Source organism: Rhea pennata, chromosome 7 (genome assembly GCF_028389875.1).
Source record: "Rhea pennata isolate bPtePen1 chromosome 7, bPtePen1.pri, whole genome shotgun sequence".
NCBI classification, from domain to species: domain Eukaryota; kingdom Metazoa; phylum Chordata; class Aves; order Rheiformes; family Rheidae; genus Rhea; species Rhea pennata.
The window spans coordinates 36982042-37001899 of record NC_084669.1 but is presented as its reverse complement, the minus strand read 5'-3'; the positions used below and the strand labels follow the sequence as shown (position 1 = coordinate 37001899).

The window sequence follows — 19858 nt, the reverse complement described above, 5'->3', positions numbered from 1 at the left end:
CCTGACTACCTAGTACTGGTTTGAGTGACTGTGCTGCTGACTATTAGTTATGTTTTCTGGCTTTGAAAAGAGATCCACTTAAAAAAGAAGTAGTTTGTAGATCTGTTTTCCCTGGGTTCCTGAACTGTAATTCTTTCGATAGCGGGTTGCTGAGTGTGTATTGAGTATGAGAGGCAATCTGCACAAACTGAAACACAGGCACTTCTGTTGGAACAACCTGCTTGAGGTGACCCTGCTTGAATGGGGAGGTTGGACTAGATGATCTGCAGAGGTCCCTTCTAACCTCAGCTATTCTATGATTTGCAGATACAGTGGGATGGGAGGCTCCTCGCTAGAGGTCCCGTTTGCCCGTTAAAAAAATGACTTCTTACAATGTGGCTTTTAGGAAGCGTTGCCTATTTTTATGGCATAGTTATTTCTGTTCTGAATTGACCTAACTTCATCTTTTTGCCTCGACGTCATATTTGTTGTAGCTCTGCATGAGTTCTTGTGGGCATAGAAAGTTCACCTGTTAGCTTTTTAAATAGAAAGGCTGCTGTGTCCTGTTTCTCCCCTCTGCTCTGCTCTTCAGTTGACCAAACAAAACTCTAGTATGTTGCTTGCTACCAAAATCTATCTCCATCTGTGCTGTGAAGGAGATAGCAACCCCTTCCTCTTTCTGAGGAAATGGTGTTCAGTGTTAGTAGGCATGACTGAATGACCCACAGGTGAAAGATTTGCCTTTAACTGGCCCTTGCAGAGGGTATGAGAATTCCCCTGTTTTCCTAAACATTACACTCACTGTACTTGAACCCTTGAACCAAAACTTTCAATCTATGTCTCTTATTTTCATTCCTTTGTGACTTTAGAGTCCTGCTGCATTCCCTGAATGGGCTGGCAGCTTTCACCGTGCTAGGAGAGCGGTGCATGAAGAGGGCATTCCAAACAGGGAGTTGTACAAACTAGAGCCAAGAGAAAACTTGAGCTGTAACTACTGCCTTTCTATGCCTCCAAGGACGGCAGATTTAGAAGCAGTTGTTACATTTTGCAGAGCTGGTAGTAAGGTGAAATAAAAAGCAGTTAGCTGCCACTGAGGGGAGTCTATTTGTTCCTTTATTTAACCTTGGGAGAAGATGGCTGTGAGACTATTGTACTTTATAAAAACTTTATAAAGGTTGTAAACAGTTTGGTGGTGGTGGTTTCCTTTTTTCTTTTCTTTTTCTTTTTTTTTCCTAGTAGGCCCTGGTGACTCTGCAGATGAACCGTGTGATGCCTTTGTGGTGGAAGAGACCGAGAAAGGCTTCCAGTGCAGAGTGGAGGTTCCCAGTACGCTTTGCAAGTAAGCTTGTGTGTTTCTGGCTTCTCTGAGTTACTCTGGCTGAGGAAGTATTTGTATGCAGAATTTTATTTATTTTTTTTTTATTTTTATTTTTGGTCAGGGGCAAGTGCCAGATCTCTGAAATGTATTCCATTTGTGAATGTCTTGTGTTAGGGAGGAGAAAAATGACAATGCCTTTCTAGTGCAGTGGTTCCACGTTTGACTTAGCCTTTGCTATGGCAGAGACAGCAGGTGGTGCTTTCTTGCTGGTAGGATAGTTTTTGAGCATCTCTTCCCTTGAACGTAAGAGCATCAGGAAGGATGGAAGAAGGGGAGGAAGAACTGGGATGAGCAGCCTGGCTGGGGGAGATTGAGAAAGCTTTGAGAAAAAGCACACACAACTGGAATTGACTATCAACTCAAGTATGATATTCAATAGGAAGCCTGTAATGGAGCTCAAAGCTTTATCTAGTTATTTTTGACAGTTTTATTGGTACAATAGTATTACTGAAATGTAGAAAAAAAAGAAAGTTATTCTGTTGTGTGTTTGGATGACAAATGACCGCCTTGAACAAAGCACAAGCCAGAAAAAGTGCAGTTAGTTCTTTCTCGCCTGGAAAAATGGTCAAATGGAATAACCCAGCTTGCGAGTATGCTGTAGCAGGAAGTGCTGGGAAGAGCTGTCAAGGCCCAACTTGTTTCAGCTTAAGCAAATTACTAGCCACGGTTCAACATCATCGTGTGGTCCTCGACCGGTTCTACGCAGAGTCCCAGCAGTGGCCTCTGTGCCCGCACCGCATCCTGCTTGTGGAGCTGAGTTTGGGCATCCCTGTAGCACTGAGATACAGAGTTATGGGGGACCCAGCCTGGCTGCCCGGGGCTGACTCGGGGCATGGTTTATCTTCTGGCTGGACATGCTTGATGGAGAGTGGAGCAGAGAAGTTGTGTGAGTGACTCCTGCACCTGTATGCCTTTAGGTACATAATTGGGAAGAAGGGAGAGACCAAGAAGAGACTAGAAACAGAGACTCGAACCTCAATCAGCATTCCCAGGCCTGGAGTGGAGGGAGAAATTGGTGAGCTTTAACCTATATAAAGTGATTGTTCTCTCATCAGCTCTGCTGCAGCCATAGTTTTTGTGGGGAGGGAGGAACAGGAGATGTGCTTCCTTTTATTCCTGCCTCTGGCATGTCACTGGCTCACTTTATGACCCTGGAAAAATCTCTTCAATTTTCTCCTAATTTTATTTTCCTTGTCTATAGACTCTTATAAAGCAGGTTAAGATTTTCTTCAGTATGAGAAGCATTTTGGTGATGTTGCTGCTTTTCTGGTGCTGTTGCTTGATCCTTACGGCAAGAGCAGGCCTTTGTATACTGTGTGTTCCTTCTAGTCGCTTCCAGTGACTTAAAAAGAAAGAAGGCATTGCTCGTAAGGGCTGGCCCGTGTGGATTTCTGCCTAAGTGGATATCTGGAGGGCCCCTTACGCACTTCATGGTGATAACTGTTACAGTGCAGTTATGTTCATAACAGAGCTATGGGGAAGAAATGACCGGGGGAATCTGACTGTCTTACTGCATAGGAATGTGCTAGTGCTTCTCAATAAGTGGGTCTTGACTTCTCCCTGAGAGCCATGAAGGACTATCGGGAAGGTTGAGAGATGCTGAAAACACGGAATAACGGGAAGCAAAGAAAATCTTGCTCCTTGTCATCCTTCCCTTTCAAACTCAAGTGTTCTCTGTTTGGGGCTTGAAGTGCAAGCACAAACGACGTAGGCCAACTTGATCTTTGATAGATTTTCTTTTTCAGCTTGACTAAGAGACTGCCTTTATGAAAACTTAAAATAATGCTCTAGAAATCTGAAGAGCCGCTGAAGTGACAGACTCTTAGCTTATTGTTTTTTAGACATGCAGAGCTGACTTTCTTGAGAACAGAGGGATACCTTTGATGGCATCGTCCTGTTTTTACGCGGGAAAGCACAGCCGTGTCAGATATTTTAAGTCAAGCAGACAGTTTGGCAAGACTTCTCTCTGCACAGTCGGGGGTTTTAGTTCCTATATCTTCTTTAGTGAGATAAGATAACCCTGGGCTAAGAGCTGAGAGGCGCTGTTATGCAGGTTATTGTAATTCCCTCCTGGCCTCTCCATATTCTTCTGTTTGGTAGTCATTTAAAGGAGAATTGTGATTCAGATCAACCATGGGGGCAGTGACAGCGTAACTAACTATCCAGGAGGACACAGAGTCTTACCTTCGCGGATCCTACAACTGGTATTTTAAAGTGCACAGATCAGTATCATGCAAAATCACAGTCCATTTAATTACTTTCTATTTTACATGGGCGTGGGAGTAGGGTGTCACTTGTTTAGCTGTAGCTTCAGGAAAGCCAGATAGGTGTTGCTTTGCTTCCTTGTAGTGATTACAGGACAGCAGCGCAGTGGCGTCATCTCAGCCCGGACGCGTATTGATGTTCTTCTTGAGAGCTTCCGGAAGAAGCAGCCCTTCACACACTTCTTGTCCCTTGCTCTCAACCAGCCTGTAATCCAGGAGAAGTTCCTGCAGTTCAGGGAGGAAGTGTTGGAGAAATGCTCAAAGGTAAGGATCCATGAAAGAATTGAAATTGAGCAGAAGCCCTTCAGCAGGGTGTTGTTTTCGTTTATTGAGGTAGCTCTTTGGTGTTTACCTTCAAGGCCTCGTTACCTTTCCTAGCAAGGTGTTTTTAACAAGCCTTTTACTTAACTTGGTGGATATACTGTGAATTTATTGAATGCTATTAGCAAATCTTCTGGAACATGGTATGGCTTATTTAGTAAATTGTTTGTAAAATAATTTGTTCTCTGCAGAGATTTTCCTAGGTGGGAAGATACTCAGAGATGTGAAAGGATGGTGGTGGTATTTTCTTTTTTATACAAAAGCCACTAAATAATGTAGTGGACCTTTGTGCATTTTATATGATTGCTACATAACTGTAAAGTCAGGTGGGAATTCACATGTTTGCAGTGTCTATCTCACTTTTCTTTTGGTAACTGACAGTGAATGAAGACGGGTGTCATTACTGGAGCTCGGTGAAAAAATGGCTTGGTAGCACATGCCATCTTGCAAACCTAATTACTTCCCTTCTTCCCCAGGAGACTCTGCGCTGACAGTCCTTCTGCTTGTCTTCAGGTCTTTTATTGGGAGCAGTAGGAAATAGTTAGGCGTAGGGAAATGAGGAACAGAATGAAGTGAAAGTCGTGTATTCCCTATTTTACTAGAACTATTCCCTATTTTAAAAGAACTGAAGTTCTTGTGGTCATTTGCATGTGAGTTGTCTGCTCTCTAGGAGCAGAACTGAGCTTCCTTTGCAATCTTGTCTTTCCTGGCTGTACTGATTTGGGTCTTTCTTCTGCACTCAGCTGCCTACTTCCACGATGTGTTGTGCACTGAGGTTTCTACTTGATGTTAAATACGGCCAAAATTAACCAGTAGATCCAGGAGTTAGCAAGCTGTACAATGCCATGAGCATCCTTTCCTTTGGCTAGGAGGAGATCACTGTCTCAATCTTCTGTCCCCATTAGCCAGAGTTCATTAAAGAAAAGCCCTGAAGACAGGATTAGCCTGAGAAAGTGTTCGGTGGACAGAAAAACTGAGATGTGCAGCTGGCTTGGAGTGCAGTGAAGGCAGTGGTCCTTTCCGAGGCTGGCAGTACCAGACTTTGGATGGGTGTTGGCGGTTGCCTGGCTCCCTCTGTTGGTTGCTAGTCCCAGTGCTTGGTGAGGAATGCACCAAAGTCGTGGGAGAAAGGCAGTGCTCTGGGGGGCTGATGACTTCAGCATGGGGCTTTGGCAATGACTGTTCACGCAGTTACCCCGGAGCTGAGAGTGCTGCTTTGAGCCTGGTGTTCCTCTTCCCCTTTATCTCCTTCCAGCTGGGCTTGTGACTGTTGCAGCCCTTTCTCTTGGTCTCCCTTGACCTGTCTGTCGCTTCAGACATGGCTGGCCCTGCTCTGTCTGAAGCCTTGGCATCCTGGACTCTGCCTGTCTGATCCTCTTCCTCTCTCTAGTTGGCAGTTGGCAGGTCCTGTGGAACTTTTTTGGTCCTCCCTGTGGACCTGTCTGCTGCTCAGGCCAGTAACCTCAGTGTCATCTTGTACGTCTTGCTAGGTTCTTGCCTCCCAGTTGCCTGTGTCCAGTGAATCCTTCAAGCGTGACATCTCAAAGATGTAGCCTCTTTTATTCATCTTTGCAGATAATGCTGGCATCCAAGCTCTCTTCTTGTGTCTTTATTCCTGCAACACACTGACTTTCACGTAGGACTAGTTCTTTTCCTTTCAGAAGACATTTTTCCTGCCTGCTGCTATAGTCACGTCTATGCATCCCTCCATTGGCCCAGCCTCTGCTTGCGATCATACTTGCTGTCCAGACCCCTCCTGCTCTGTCCCTGTCACATTGTTCATCTCTTGCTCACTCTTAAGTATCAATTTGCAACCCTGGTTAGGCAGCAATGACGGTGTCTGTCATCCACATAGAAACACTTTCGTAGAATCATCTTGGTGCTTTCCCCTGTGTTGTCACTCACATTCAGAAGAACATCTGGATGTTCTGGGGTACCTGAGAACCTCTGTAAACTTGCCCGTGCTGCTTTGCCTAGAAAGCTTGCAGACGCTCAAGTTTGGTCAGAGATGTGCTGAGGCCAGTGTTGACCAGGCTGTTCATGTTATTTTTCCCTCCTCTTGCCTTACTTTCTATCTCTCACGCAGTTGTTTTGTCCTGTGTTTGAACAGCACCGAGTCCTTTAAGGCTTTGCTTTGTGGTTAGAGATCTTGCAGTGTAGATGTGCCTGTAAGAACGCATTTCAGCCTAGCAATTAATTCTGGCTTCCAGTTACCTGTGACTTGAGCTGTGTTCAAAATCAGCACCTAGACGTGAATCTTCCTGACAATAGCATAGCAACGTGTATGAGAGAGCCCAGGGCTCGGCCACAGTCTGCCCTTCGCTGCAGTAAGGGGCTTTCAGGAATCTTCCAAAACGGTGTCAGCAGGAAGAGCCCCGTAGCAGGACGAGTCTCTGTGGGTGGAGGCAGATGGGCTGGGGCTCTAACTCCCACTGTCCCTACCACGTGAGCGTGAGCGCAGGGCACCCTGGCCTGCCAGCTGCAGGGTCATGTTAGCGCTGCTCTGTGCCTGAGCTAGTGCCCTCTGCACTTCAGGAGGGTCTGAAGTGTTCTTGGTGCTCCCTATTTCAGCGCTAGAGCTTCCGTTTTTCAGTTTGAAACGCAGAATCCAGGCAGTGGTGAGTATTTGGAGGTTTGCATATGTATAGCCTGGCAATGTATGGTGCTTTATTTTTCTACCCTTTCTCCTCCTAGCACTAGCAAAAGGGCTCCTAGATGTATTGCTGCCTGTTAGTTCAAGGAGTATGTTGCAGCCCCATATGTCTCTCAATCACTCCACAGCCGGTAATGCCACTCTAATACCACTTTATCTCACAGCAGGGTCTGCTAGAAAGCACATCAGTAATGAAAAACAGTAATTCAAAACTGTGCCTCACAGAGCAATAAGAGAGCTTATAGATTTGTCCAAAGCAATGGGATTTCTCAGGATGCTTAAAGAAATCTGAATAGATTTCAGTGATAGGAAGCAGTGTACTTCTCTTCCTGCTGCAATTTGCTGGTGCAAAACATTGCAGAATTAGATAGACTCCAGTCTTTGAATGAAGCTCATTAATAATGGTAAGAAAGGAAGAAGACCAGGTGCGTGTGTGTGTGTGAAGATTTCGTCTAGCCATTGAGCATTTGTGAGGGACTCTGTCTCTCTAGAGCAGTCACCATGACAACCATTCATCTATATTTTATAACAGTGTTGTATTGGTGGACATAAGCTGTCTAACTCCCCCCCCCTTTTAAGACCTTTTGTAAGATGAACTTTGTATGGAGATACGGAACACTTTCAGTGTCGTTCAAGATACTGCATGGTCGGTGCAGCCAGACAGTGAACCAGGGTTGAAAAGAGGCTCCTTTGGGGCTAATTTAATACAAATATTGAGGTGAAGCTCACTTGAACGAGGTCAATACTGATGTGGTGCAGTGGGAGATTGAGATGACTGGATGACCTTGGAAGTCTCCTAGCATAGTCGTATAGGTGTCAGAGTGAGGAAGACTGAAATGTTTGTCTGAGTGTGCAGGTGGAAAAAGAAAGTGACTGATCATGCAGTAATACTGCCATGAAAAATCGCAGGTGGGTCTTTCAAAGCTGTGCAAATACAGCATTTGCAGTCTTAGCAGCCTGCAGATGTAGCATGGAAAAGAAATACGATTGTTGTAATATATGGCAACCTGTAAATATCAAGCATTGCTAATGAGATACTATATTTCAGAGTGGAGTGGACGGAAAAGAGGAGGGTTTTTTCAGCCTGCAGTCCTTCAGTCAGTTCTGAGGAACTGCTGTTTGTCTGGCTCGCTTGCTTTGTTTGTGGATCACGGTGGGAGAGGGCATATAGCTGGAATGCAGTATCCTGCCATTAAGGAAAAAAATCGTAAGGTTATCTGTGAATATTGGAAGAAGGAGAGAGGAAAGAATTACTTTTTAAGGCAGCCTGAGTGGAAATGAGTTGCCCTCTTGGTCTGTGGAATTAGAAAAAGTCAGGTGCTCATCCTTTACCACGAGTCCATTTCCACGTAGGGAATGACTAGCATACAGTAGTGATGAAGAGAGGCTGCATGTTTGGAAGCCTGAGTGCTTTTGCTTTTTTTTTTTTTTTTTCCCTCTCCACCGAAGATCTATGCAGGAAGCTTGAGGCCAACTGTGCATCATAGACTAAAGGTGTGTTGCTGCTGGAGTGTAGGTACAAAGAAGAATTAAGCCTAACCAGCGAAGGACTAAAAACCTTGTAAAAACTGCATCCTGTTGAACTGCGCCCTTGAAGTTTGAGGAAATTTGTACAGCTGGCTTTCTGCCTTTGCCTGACTCTCACGTATGCTGCTTCAGTTCATAAAACCTGCAGCGGTTTTATGGTCATGGAGGAAGGGGAACTTCCCTGACCTTACAGTTCTATCGTATGAGGAAGACAGCAGCCTTTTTGTTGCTCTGTCTCCCAGCTTGCTCTTCTTTTCTCTTGGTTTAGATCCTTGCATGCTGTAAGCTCCCTAAGGTCTCCTGGCAGATCTGACAGTTGTTTTTTGACCGTGAGAGGGCAGTGTCTGGGAGAGACGCACAAGCTAAAACGGACAGTTGTCACATACAGATAATGCATAAAGGGAATAGTCTCCCAAACTCAAGTTCAAACAGTGACTTTTTTTGAGAGAGAGAGATAGAGAGAGAGAGAGAGAGAGAAGTCTGGTTTACGTATTTGTATCTGCCAGTAGGTTTCTGCAAATTTGCAGCTTTCATTTTCCCCTGTAGTATGTGGGGGATTCCTTGCTGTGACAGCTTGTCTTCCTTAATCTGGTGCCCTGCTTTTGTTAGGGCTGGAAGCCCTCCTGCGCTCCTCACTTGTGCCTGCTTTCCCCTTTACAGAGCAGGAAACTGGGGAGAGAAGAGCTTACTCCTGAGAGACTCATGCAGAGCAAGGCTTAGATTTCAGTGGATCCCTGTGGCCATCTCTGACACTGTACCTCACGTCTGCAGTTATGCACTGCTGTAACTTACCCTCAGAGGTTTCCTTGGATATTTGGAAGGGGTCCACAAAGCCTCAGAATCACAGTGTTGACAGGATCATGTCTCTTGGGCTCTTCCTCCGTGGATGAGGATGTGATTTTCCTTAGCAGAAGCTGTGAACATGTTCCTAGGCTCGGAGTTGCTGTTGTTTGGCCCTGCTGGTCCAGTTGCAGAGGACTACTGTCACTGGGGAGTGCAGCTTCCCATGAGGCGCCAAGGCAGTGGCTAATAGCAAATAGTGATCTGGGATTACAACAAATGGGCTCAAGCTTTTGCGCGTCTCAGGGAGCAGCATCCAGCCACGAAGGGCTGCTAAGGCGACTGCTGAAACATCGTCTTTTCCAGGGAGACTTACCTCTGACGTAGCATCCATTTCGTGCGGGGGAGATGTGGGATCTGTCGGCCTGTAAAAGAGTAGGGGTGTAAGGAGGTTTTTTAGGAGCTGTCTGAAATACTGGGGAGTAAAGTGGAAAGATTATCTAGGTCTCGGCCTGTTCACTCTGTGCTGCTCCTCCCTGCTGATCTTCCCAGCAGAGGTAACGTGGCAGATGGAGGTGATGTGCTGTCACTTGGTCAGCCCTCAGCCCACGCTCAGGTGTTTGAAAGCTCAGGGGAAGATGCTGCTTTTGGGGCTGGTTGATATTTACAGTACAAATTGTGCTTCCCTTTTGCCCCATTCCCTGCTCCAAAAAAACAGGGTAGGGTTTTTGTTTTCTGACCTGTGAGCTGCTTCCTCGTGACTGTCTGCTATCTTCATCGTCTGTGTACGCTGTGGAAGGGACATCAGCTGATTGTCCATGACGAGAATAAATGGAACTTTCTCCCAGCTTCTGTTACCTGAGCTATTGTTTTGTGATGGGCCAAATATCCTCTAGCTACAGATACCCTTAAAGAAAAGAGATTGAGGGAGAGAAATCCTGTCCTGTCGTGCATGCTAACAGCGGCATCAGTTAGAGGAGATAAGGCTTCTACTGCAGCTCTTTCTGAGCCTGGGTGGAGAGGGGACAGTGGGGAGAAGCGAGATGGAGAAGCCCCCGTTTACCTGTGCTGTTGACATGATGAAAGCACTCAGTCTGTGTTTGTTTCAAGGCTGCCGCACGGTCCTGAGATTTGCAACGTGCAGGAAATTCAGTGGGCAGTGAAATCATTAGCAGCAGCGCAAGATGTGGGCACACGCTGTCTTCTGGGGGCCACCAAGCTCTGCTAACCTTTGGCTGCTGGAGCAAGCCCCCCAGGCTCTGGGCTGCAGGCTGGCTGGTCTCTAGTACAGCCCAGCAGCGCTGCTGTAAAGAAAGATATGGATGTTGTCATTAGACATGAAAAATGCTGAGTGAGATGTGAGGCTTTAAACTCTGACAGGCTGAGATACTGGCAGTATTTAAACATCTGAAAGGTTTTATTTCAAACTCTGAAGCATAGGTAGAAGCTTCAAAGCTGTCAGTCTGTCAGCGAACTTTTCGCAGACAGAGAAATGTTTTGGTGGTGTGGTAAGTGCTGTTGGCTTCTTTGGGAGCTAAAAGTAGAGTTTATTTAATAAGCTGATGGGAAGTGGCCGCTAAGTAGAAATAATTGTTATAATATGGGTGTGTTACCCATCCTTGAGGTATTTTTATAAATATCCTAGAACAAAAGAGCATGTTTCTTAAAGCTGAATATAACTACTGCTCCACCTGGGAACAGTTCTTCCCCAGCAATACCACGTAGCTTTTGTTGTAAAGGGAATTTAAACTTAATTCGTCTCAGCAAACTATAGAGCACATGGGGACAGGCCACGTGTAATTATCAGAGTTCGTATTAGCTGTGCGTGTGTTGTGAGGTACAACCTATGTTTGAACAGGATTTAGAGACCATTTTGAGCTTGTTGCTACAGCTCGCTCCGGGTTTATTGTGCAAAAAATGCACTTAACCCAAGTTTTAAGTCTGTGCTGACTTGTGCCGAGTTTCTCGCTGACGCGGCGCAGTTGCCATTGCCTACTGTGGAAGTCTCCCCTCTAAAGCGCTTACGAGCCAGGGCTGCCGCTCCTGTGTCCTGAGTTCCAGCCTGTCATGGTGCACCCTGATGCAGTGTGCAGGCTGCTGTTTAGCAAGTCCACTGAAAAGGCCCGCAGGCAGTGAGTGTGTATATGTAGTGGTGGGCTGTGACTTCCCTGCTGGGCTGCATTCACCTGCTCACAGAGTCCCTGAATGCGTTACCTCTTGTTTCAGCTGGGCCAGTGACAGAGAGATAAAAGTTCTGTTGTCTGTGACCAGGTACCCCTTCTCTGTCATCTTTTTCCCTCTGATTAAGGAGTGTGTGCGCGTGAGATGAGATGCCTCAATCTATGATTTATTGATTGATTTGTAGGATCATGGGGTCAGTAGCAGTCTGTTCCAGAACCCTGCAAAGCTGCATCTGACTCTCGGGACGTTGGTACTGCTGAATGAACAAGAGATCCAGAAAGCGTGTGACCTCCTGCAGAGATGCAAAGAGGACTTTGTGCAGTAAGTGTGACAAAGGGGGTGTAATCACAGGGCACGCGTGGGGGAAAGAAGCAAGCTGTCTTTGACAGGGGAGAATGAAGAGGGGAGCAGCTCAACAGCAGATCACAACTCAGCAGTCTGGAAATCTAGAAAAAGGCTGAAACATTTCAAATAGAAGCATCAAAAATCACTGAGCAATAGCAGAGAATGTAATTATATTTTGTAGTTTCGCTGGAGCCCTCAGCATTGCCTGAAAATCTTCTCTAGTCGTTTCCTTTTCTCACAGCAATCTCCATTATTTCTGTGTGAAGAATTTTTGCTGTTATTCCTGCTTGCTGCAGAGGAGAGCACCATTACCTTCACATGCTGCCTGCAATGGGCTCCAGCATGCTGCTTCCCTCCTGCCTCAGAGCAGATGCTGAGGTGTCCTTGACATGCATTTCTGGATGCAGGGAGCTGTGTGCGGGGAAGCCAGCAGAAGCCGTATGAGTAATCAATCTGAAATGTTTGGTGCTCTAGGACTGTGGCTTTCTCATAGGCTTTAAACAACGAACTGCAGATGTTATAACTGTAAATGTGTTTGAATGACGCTGTAATTAGCTTATCTCTCTACAGCTTAGAAATTGGAGATGGCCTAAAGGGCTGGTTTGCTTATTATTTTTTTCTGCAAACCTTTTGCATGTAGAACACTTTCTTAATTTTACCTCAGAACAGGAGGGTTTAGCCATGTTACCCCTGCTAATGTCTGTGAGAATTAATGCATGGCCAAAATTTTCGCCTCCTCCTCTAGAATTAAGGCTTTTTTTTTTCCCCAGCTGTTAAATAGAAATGTGAGTGAGTTTCCAGTGGTAGGGCCTGTTTTCAATGCTTGGAAGATACTATCTTCCTCCGAAGTGGATGGGACTGAGACAGAGGAAATAGTTACCCGCTGTTTCCTTGGGTGGAGGAGGAATCAGCATTTGAGTATAACATTTAGGTTATTTTCCCAACTGTGGCCAAAGGAATGTACTTTTTAAATTGATTTAGGCTGCCCTCTGTCCGCATTCACCTTCATTAGTGTTCATTTACTTTTCTAAATGCAGGCAGTGCCTACGAAGAAAGATATGCCTCACGTGCCTTTGACTGTGTACTGGTGCCAGTTTTTGTGCCAGTAAATGCACTAGAAGAGGAAACCGTGTTCTCTTTATTCCAGCTTGGAAATTTTACTAAAAACCTCAAAGGCAGTCAGTCTCTCAGGCAGGCTGAACAAAAGTGAGCAAGGTTAAAACAAAGTCATGCTCATATTGTTAACTTATGTTTATTAGTTCTGCTTGCCCAGACACTCCCTGTACTTTCCATGAGAGCTCGGAGTTAGATGAGACAACAGCACTTTCTCACAGGGAGCTCTCACCGCAGCGCTCTGCCTCCCTGTGATGCTCTGGTGGTAGAGGCAAGGAGGCGGTGTGCTTGGAAGCACACACACTTCCCAGTGCGTTTGCAGGTGTGGGAGTGCATATTGTATCACGCACAGGTTTGAGGCTTTGCCTTCGTGCGAGAGTAGCTGGAGGCAATTATAAAGCAGTTCTTTATTTCCAGTGTTTTTAAGTGCATATTGAAATATACTTAAAACTGCATTCGGTATTGAGCGCTTTTCCCAGTCAAATGGATGAACTGGAGACTTTGTGTCACAACTGATCTCTTTATCGGAAGACAAGAGCTTCTTTGGATTTAGAAATTATACCGTATTATTGCCGATGGGTTTTATAAAAACTAGAGACCTCTGCCTTGAGATGGCCTATGAATACTGTAAAGTTGACTTAACGTATGTCCAAAACAGTAGAAGTATGTATTTAAAGATTTTTACAGTATTTCTTGAGACAACAGCAGTTCTTAAACTTTAGAAATTATGGAGGATTTTTTTGTTTTGGGATTTTGCATTGCAAACAGCATAAATATATGGGAAATACATCTTCTGTGGAGTGCACTGCTCCATAATGTCTGTGTAACAGTTATATTTCACTTAACCTCGAAGTTGTATTTAGCTATGGCAAAAAATGTATTCATTTCATTCATTAGTAAAAACCAAATACTTAGCATGTGCGTGAAGAGTACTATGCGGTGTGTTTCAAAAGCAGATGCGTTATTTCGTATTTTAACATACGGGATCTCTTGCATCGCAGCCAGATTGCTGGAGGCAAACCCCTGACTGTGGAGGTGGCAGGGGTGGAATACATGAATGATGATCCTGCCATGACAGATGTCCTGTATGCAAAAGTTCGCATGAAGGATGGCTCGGACCGGTGAGTTCCTCATGCTCCTTTCTTTCATTTCCCTTCGATGTGCGGAGAGTGCCAAAGCAGCAGTATGGGTGTACCAAGAAACCCACCCCAACTGGTGGCTACTGCTAGCAGTTATTGGGTCAGTAGTCAGAAAGATTAAGTCATTCTTACTTCCTAACCCAGTTAAGGCTGTGATGTGTTCACTCTCTAAATCGGTCACCGGTGGTGCTGCTGAAAGCTGCCATTTGTTTCTGTAGAAGTGTGTCGGATTGAATAATGACGTCGTGGCTTGCGCAGCAGTAGGATGGCCAAGGAGGTACTCCTGAGATGCAGGACGACTTGGCCTCTGCTGCCTAATTCCCAGCCTGCAAAGCGGATTAATCTGGACAGCCCGACATATTCTGCAGCATTTAATTATTCTTAAATCCCAGTTACACCAGAAGGTCCTCTGAAAAGCGTGACTTGATTACGGAGTTGTTGTTTTGTGTCCGTAAGCAGCCTGAAATGCTCACAGGGGCGAAATGTCTGTCTTCAGAGTTGCTGGAGTTAAAGGTCGAAGCCTGGTTGATGCCATTGTGTGTGTTTGTGCTGTTTGCCTCTGTCACAGACGGTTTTAGCAGAAGACTCTAAAAGCAGATCTGTCCAGAGCTGACTAGGATGCAGTGGTATCTGGGCAACCTTCCTCCATCTTGTTTTTGACAAAAACATCATCAGTGGCAACATTTTCTTTTCTCTCTGTTCTTTCTCAAAGATCCTGTCCTGGGGAAATGTAAGAACTGTTATGCTCATGTGCTGTTGTTTGTGACGTGAATGAGAAAACGGGGCAGAGAGATGGAACAAAAACAGCTTTAGCCCCCCCCATTTTTTTTTTCCCCGGTGGTGCTGCCCTCTCGTTATCTGGTCCCTTTGCCAGAGGACATTGGAGAGCTAGGAAGGGAGCCCAGAGCAGTGCAGCTGGAGGAGGAAGACTCTGAGCAGGGGCCTGCTCAGGGAAGAAAAGGATGTGTTCTGGCATCTCCTTTGCCCAGGGGCTGAGAAAACAAGGCAGGGGCCCCTGTTTAGAGCCGTGGAGGAAACCGCATTTTGGGAGGCTGTGTTGAAGTAAGAGATCGGAAGTGGAATAAGAAAACGGTAGAAAAAGGAAAACGTAAGGATTGCTGGGAGGCAGCACGAATTGAAATCTTCTTTTCCCCTTCTCAACTCTTCCTCTTTGAAGTCTGTCCTGCCCTGAAAGAGATGAGATAAAACAGATGGGGAGGGTGGAGAACCACGACAAGCTAGACACCAGCCAGGAGACAGAAAAGAAGTGCGGGAAGAAATAGGGAAGAAGCACTCAGAAAGATGAGACAGAGGCAGTTGTATGACCTAAATGCCCTTCACTGGGTTTCTTGGAGAAAGTGACCAAAATGTCAGCCCTCGGAGCTGAGCTGGGGCCCTCTTTTTGTCTTAATCACCAATTCCGGATCGTCTCCAAAGCGCAGTGCTTGCAAGACTGCTTGTACAATTGGAAATAAGCCTGCGACCTGAGGAGCTATAGAGAAATCCTATAGAGTGTAAGCAGGGACTGAAGTGCTGTGGTGATATCTGCCGGTGTCTGTGGACAGCTTGAATTGGTACATACTAAAATTGCAGTCTGATCCAGATGTCAGCCATACCTATTTTGCTGAGAACCTGTTTAGTATTAATGCTGGCAGAAAATGCTGATGTGCACGTGTGGGGTGGCAGAGCTGCTTTTGGCTGGGGAGAGAAATGGGATCTTCAAATCCACCTTGTCTTGAAACTGGAAATGACCTCCACACCTGAGATGCTTGTGACACAGGTAATGACTCCTCTGTCCTTCACGGAGGTCTGCTAGCTGAGGTCTTGGCCAAACCCAGATCTTGTGCTTTGCCTGGCACCTAAAGACCTCTAGACTTCTGTTTTGAAACACATCATCTGCTTTTTGCGTAGCGGTGAGCTCAGGGAGGGTCACGTGGTTGTAAGCTTTTATCTTCAGCCCAGGCCGGTCTTGTCCTTCCCTGTGAATTAACTCATCTCTCACAGCAGGATGAACGGGCACTTCTGTCCTAATACAGTCCCTTAGCTGGTAGCAAGAGTTTGGCAAATGTTTAGTTTTGCAGAGGGGAAAGAAGATATTTTTGAGTTGATTTAGAGCACTGAAAATTTCTTTTGCCTCTGCTGAGACTTCAAGAGACAACATGTTGGCCAACTAGAGATTATAAAGAAGGGAGGAACAGAGATTTCTTCCGTAAAACTTCACTTTGCCTTCCGGTCTGCTAGACAGATTACTGCTGAACAGCTCCACGCACTTCTTGCCTGCTAAAACCTGGGTGCTGTTTCAGTAGAGCTGCCTTTTGCGCGGGGAAGCTGGTAAAGCAGGTAGAAATCACGGTTTCTCAGCTGCAGGGTCGAAACTAGAGGAGAGTGGTGACCGTGTGGTTTGCTGTGCTAGACCAGGTGGCGGCCGCCAGTGTTTGAGAGGTGTGTGCCTTCCTGTCTCATGCAAGATGTCTGGCTAGCTATTCTGAGTGGTTCCTGGCATGGCTGAGGGGTGGAGTTCCTTCCTGATCTTCCGATGATCTTGATCAGCTTAAGCTATAAAGCAGGAGATTTGATTTACCCTGACTTAGCTTGCATAACTGCAGACAGTATTAGGGGTTGGCAAGCCCTTCTGCACATATAATGGCTCAGACTGAGAGAGAGATCATGCTCTGATGCCTCCCACATGGCAAATAATTTCCATTATAATTCATTCTAATTTGTTTTATTTCCTTGATTAACTTTATAACGTAATAAAGCACCATTTTCACTTGAGCTATTCTCTGTTAATTTGTTTTAGTATTGTCGGTAATGATATTCATTTAATCTTTGTCATTGCTAATTTCAAAAATCACTGATGTAAAGCCAGAAAATAAGTGGTAGAAATCCATGATAAGCAGCAGTTTGCAAGTCTTGAAATTGTCAGGTGGCTGCTGGAAGCCCCCGAGGGGCTGCACAAAGCCTGCGGTGTTGTCCGAGCCAGCGCCCGGAAGCACAGCGGAGAAGCTGTGTCTCTGCCTTCCCATGGCAGCTGAGAAACCACTGTGGTGGCACCTAGTGGAATTAGAGTGCTCTCTAACTGCTTGAAAGTGGTGAGGTGGTCCAAATCCTACTTCACAGAACAATTTGCTTCTGTGTCGTTTTAGTGGATGGGACACTGTTGGTGTAGCACATCCTTGCTGTTTTTGGTAAGGCTGAGACACTGCAGGTCCCTGGGGCCACAGCTGCTTTCATCCCAGACCACAGCCAGACAGGAAGGTGGCAATAGTGCTCTGGTTCGGCTTGCTCGGTAGCTCAGAAGTTAGAGCATTGAGCAGAATGTGTCCTCTGGGTTTGTGCCCTCTGTCGTCATGTTCTGGGTTCTCCTGGAAATGAAGCCAGTGACTGGGTTGCTTATTTGGGACAGAGAAGATCTGAGCTCTGGCCCAGCACTCTTGGTGCACTGTGTAAATGACAGCCTCTGCGCGGAGCCGATCTTCCTGGAGTCACGGTAGCCAAGTTCCTCTGTGGGTCTGAGATTTTTGCACTTGCAAGGAGAATCGTATTATGTTTCATGGCGGTAGAGAGATGCATGCTTCAAATGACAGTAACATCTGTCTTTTTACTGTGAGCAAACTCTCTGCTTTGCCTGCTTTGCCTGCTTTGCCCTTCTTTGTGGAGTATTTGCAGCAGAAGTGATCACCGAGGAAGCTTTGCAAAACAGCCAGAACTTTTTGCATGAGAACTGATTTGCCTGGCAGAATTCTGATGAGTTTGTTATCTTTCCGTTAGAGGCTTGTGCAGTTTTCCCATATGCATGCAGAGACTTCGTTTCGCACATGCTTTCCTCTCTGGCTGAAAAGTGAAAAGCTGACAACACAGGGGTTTCTTCTTGGTTTGCCTTGCTCTGTTCTTTCTCTCTTTGCCTTCGCAGATTGCAGGTGATAGCTGACAAACTGGTGGAACGATTTGTGGCCTCCGGCCTGATGCTGAAAGAATGGGATAGGGTGAAACTCCACGCTACTGTCATGAACACTCTCTTCAGGAAAGATCCAAGTGGTGGGTATACCTGATCCTTACCATTAAATGTATTTAAAGCAACAAACTGAACAGGGGATGCTTTGGTCAGTAACTGTTGGCTTTATTATATATTTTCTTTATTTGTTTTAAATTTACAATTTTCTTAATCTCAAAAATACTTAGAAGATTGTAGGGGGGAGGTGGTTGAAGAAGCCATTGGCAGAGCTGGAGAAAGCGGCCATGCTTTAGATACTTTCTGATTGCTTTCTAAGATTCTTGGCTACAAAAACACTGGTAACACTCACAAGCTCTGGAACACATCTGAAAGGAAAGCATTCAGGTACCATGTGAGGCCTTGGGCTCTCTCTGCCCCAACAGTAAATTGAGATTTGGTAACACCTTCGCGTGCTGTGCTAACCTTTAAGCAAGAAGAACACTTGATCCTCTTTGGTCAAGTTAGAGATTGCTTGTCGCTTTAGGAACGTGATTCCAGTGTCTCAAAGTACGCTTTCTCGTTAAATCAGATTCAGGTTGCGGTGAGGCTGAATATGAGCTGTTATTGAGTATATGGTGTCTGCTGTCTCTGCCAAAAGATTGTCTGCTCTAGCAGGCTGTAGCATCGCTCTTATCACGTTACTTATAAAGCAGCCTCAGATACCTTGCGTTAGGGAGGGGCTGTATATTACAGCCTTGTTCTCCGTGTGCAGACATGCATAGGCTCTGGCACCGGTGTGTGGTTTGCAAGCCTTAGCAGCGTCGCACTAAAGCTTTTCATAGCTTTCACTGGCATAGGGGGTTATGTGCGACGCTGAGAGGTTAGTCTGAATGTTCTCCGGTTTCGGTCTCTGAGAGTCTCTGTGTGGACAGTGATAACAGCAGATTGTGTTAGGGTTTTCTGGGCACCCAGTCGTAGGCTCTGGGGATGGCTGCTATTGAAGTCAGATGAGCAGAGATTCTGAAAAGACAGGGTTTAAGTGTGTCAGATCGAGCCCTGAAAATCAGTGGAAGTCCAGCGCAAAGTACTGGTGTTGCTCTCCGTTAGCTGAGGCGTGTGGGCAGCAGCATCTAGTCTGATGGGGTCGTTCAGACACGTAATACGTGTGAGGCATTCGGACACAGTGGTGAGAGCTTTATACGGACGGCCGCAGAAGTCGTTTTATATTCCATACGAGGTTTGAATAGCGTGTCAGATACGAGTGGGACTTCACAGTTGATGCTGGAGATGAGAAAGAAATATTGAATTTATTCACTGAGTGAGGCAGGGGTCCTGTGGAAAGAACAATCGTGTACCTAGGGTCTGTATATCGAAATCCAGCCATACTCTGGGGAAATTGATGCAAGATGTAGGCATTTGGCAGTTGCTATAGGCATAGGTTGCTATTCTTGGTGTCCTCATGTGTAGCTGTGTGCCTGCATGCATGCGGTGTGCAGGGATGCTTCGCAGAGTAGGCGGTGAAGACTTGTACAGGTGCAGTTCGGAACGCATTCAGCATTACGCTCACACGCTCAGTCTGGTATTTGGTGCCGTTCCAGGCAATGCAAGTGCTTGCTGCTGCTGACTCTTACCCTGGCAGGATGTGGAATTTAGAATCAGCCAAAGAGAAGCAGATGTGTTGCACTGAGCCAGCAGCCCTAAAAAATCACCTTAGCGGTAGCTGTTATTTAGGCTGTTTCCTCCAGGTAACTAAGATGACCCGATAGAGGCACCAGTTCCTGTGTGTTAGCTGTGTTGTCCTCTTTAAAATCTAAGCGGAAATATTTTTGCATGAAGAATTGGGCAAAAGTGGTTTATTAGCTGGCAGCAGATTTGGGGATGGGAAGGGTGGGGGAGTGAAGTACAGCACACATGGTTCTCCTATCTGAAGCTCACTGTGGTGGTGGCTTTTCTCTTTACAGCTGAAGAGCAAAGCAGTACAGTGACTGGTAAATCATCTTTCAAGGAACGGGAATCTTTTAATGGCCGAAATATCCTCAAGGTCAGTATAAAATAATTAGGGGAATCAAGCCAGCTCTGGATACCGTGTAGCCAAAAGAGGTTGAAACACCTCTTTAAAATTGCTTTTGTCTTAAGCTTATGGGAGCTCCCAGAGGGGATCTGCTTTGAAAATAAACAATCCGGATCATTCATAATTGGGAGTATTACAGTATTTAACAGAAGCGTTCTTAAAGCTGGTGAGGC

At 45.8% G+C, this 19858-nt stretch overlaps 1 protein-coding gene across 5 annotated transcripts in view; it reads left to right on the top strand.

Moving 5' to 3' along the window:
* Positions 1 to 19858, top strand: part of ASCC1 (activating signal cointegrator 1 complex subunit 1) — a 38083-nt gene that overhangs the window by 2350 nt on the left and 15875 nt on the right. For 4 of the 5 annotated variants that reach the window (XR_009959027.1, XM_062580744.1, XM_062580745.1 and 1 more), the window contains exons 3-9: positions 1216 to 1318; positions 2275 to 2372; positions 3707 to 3885; positions 11268 to 11404; positions 13543 to 13662; positions 17594 to 17718; positions 19576 to 19655. Coding sequence is in view for 4 of the 5 variants with exons in the window: in XM_062580744.1 (XP_062436728.1) it covers positions 1216 to 1318; positions 2275 to 2372; positions 3707 to 3885; positions 11268 to 11404; positions 13543 to 13662; positions 17594 to 17718; positions 19576 to 19655 (842 nt within the window). In the remaining variant the exon portion in view is untranslated. The remainder of the gene's footprint in view (positions 1 to 1215; positions 1319 to 2274; positions 2373 to 3706; positions 3886 to 11267; positions 11405 to 13542; positions 13663 to 17593; positions 17719 to 19575; positions 19656 to 19858) is intronic. The other variant, XM_062580743.1, reaches the window with a different exon arrangement.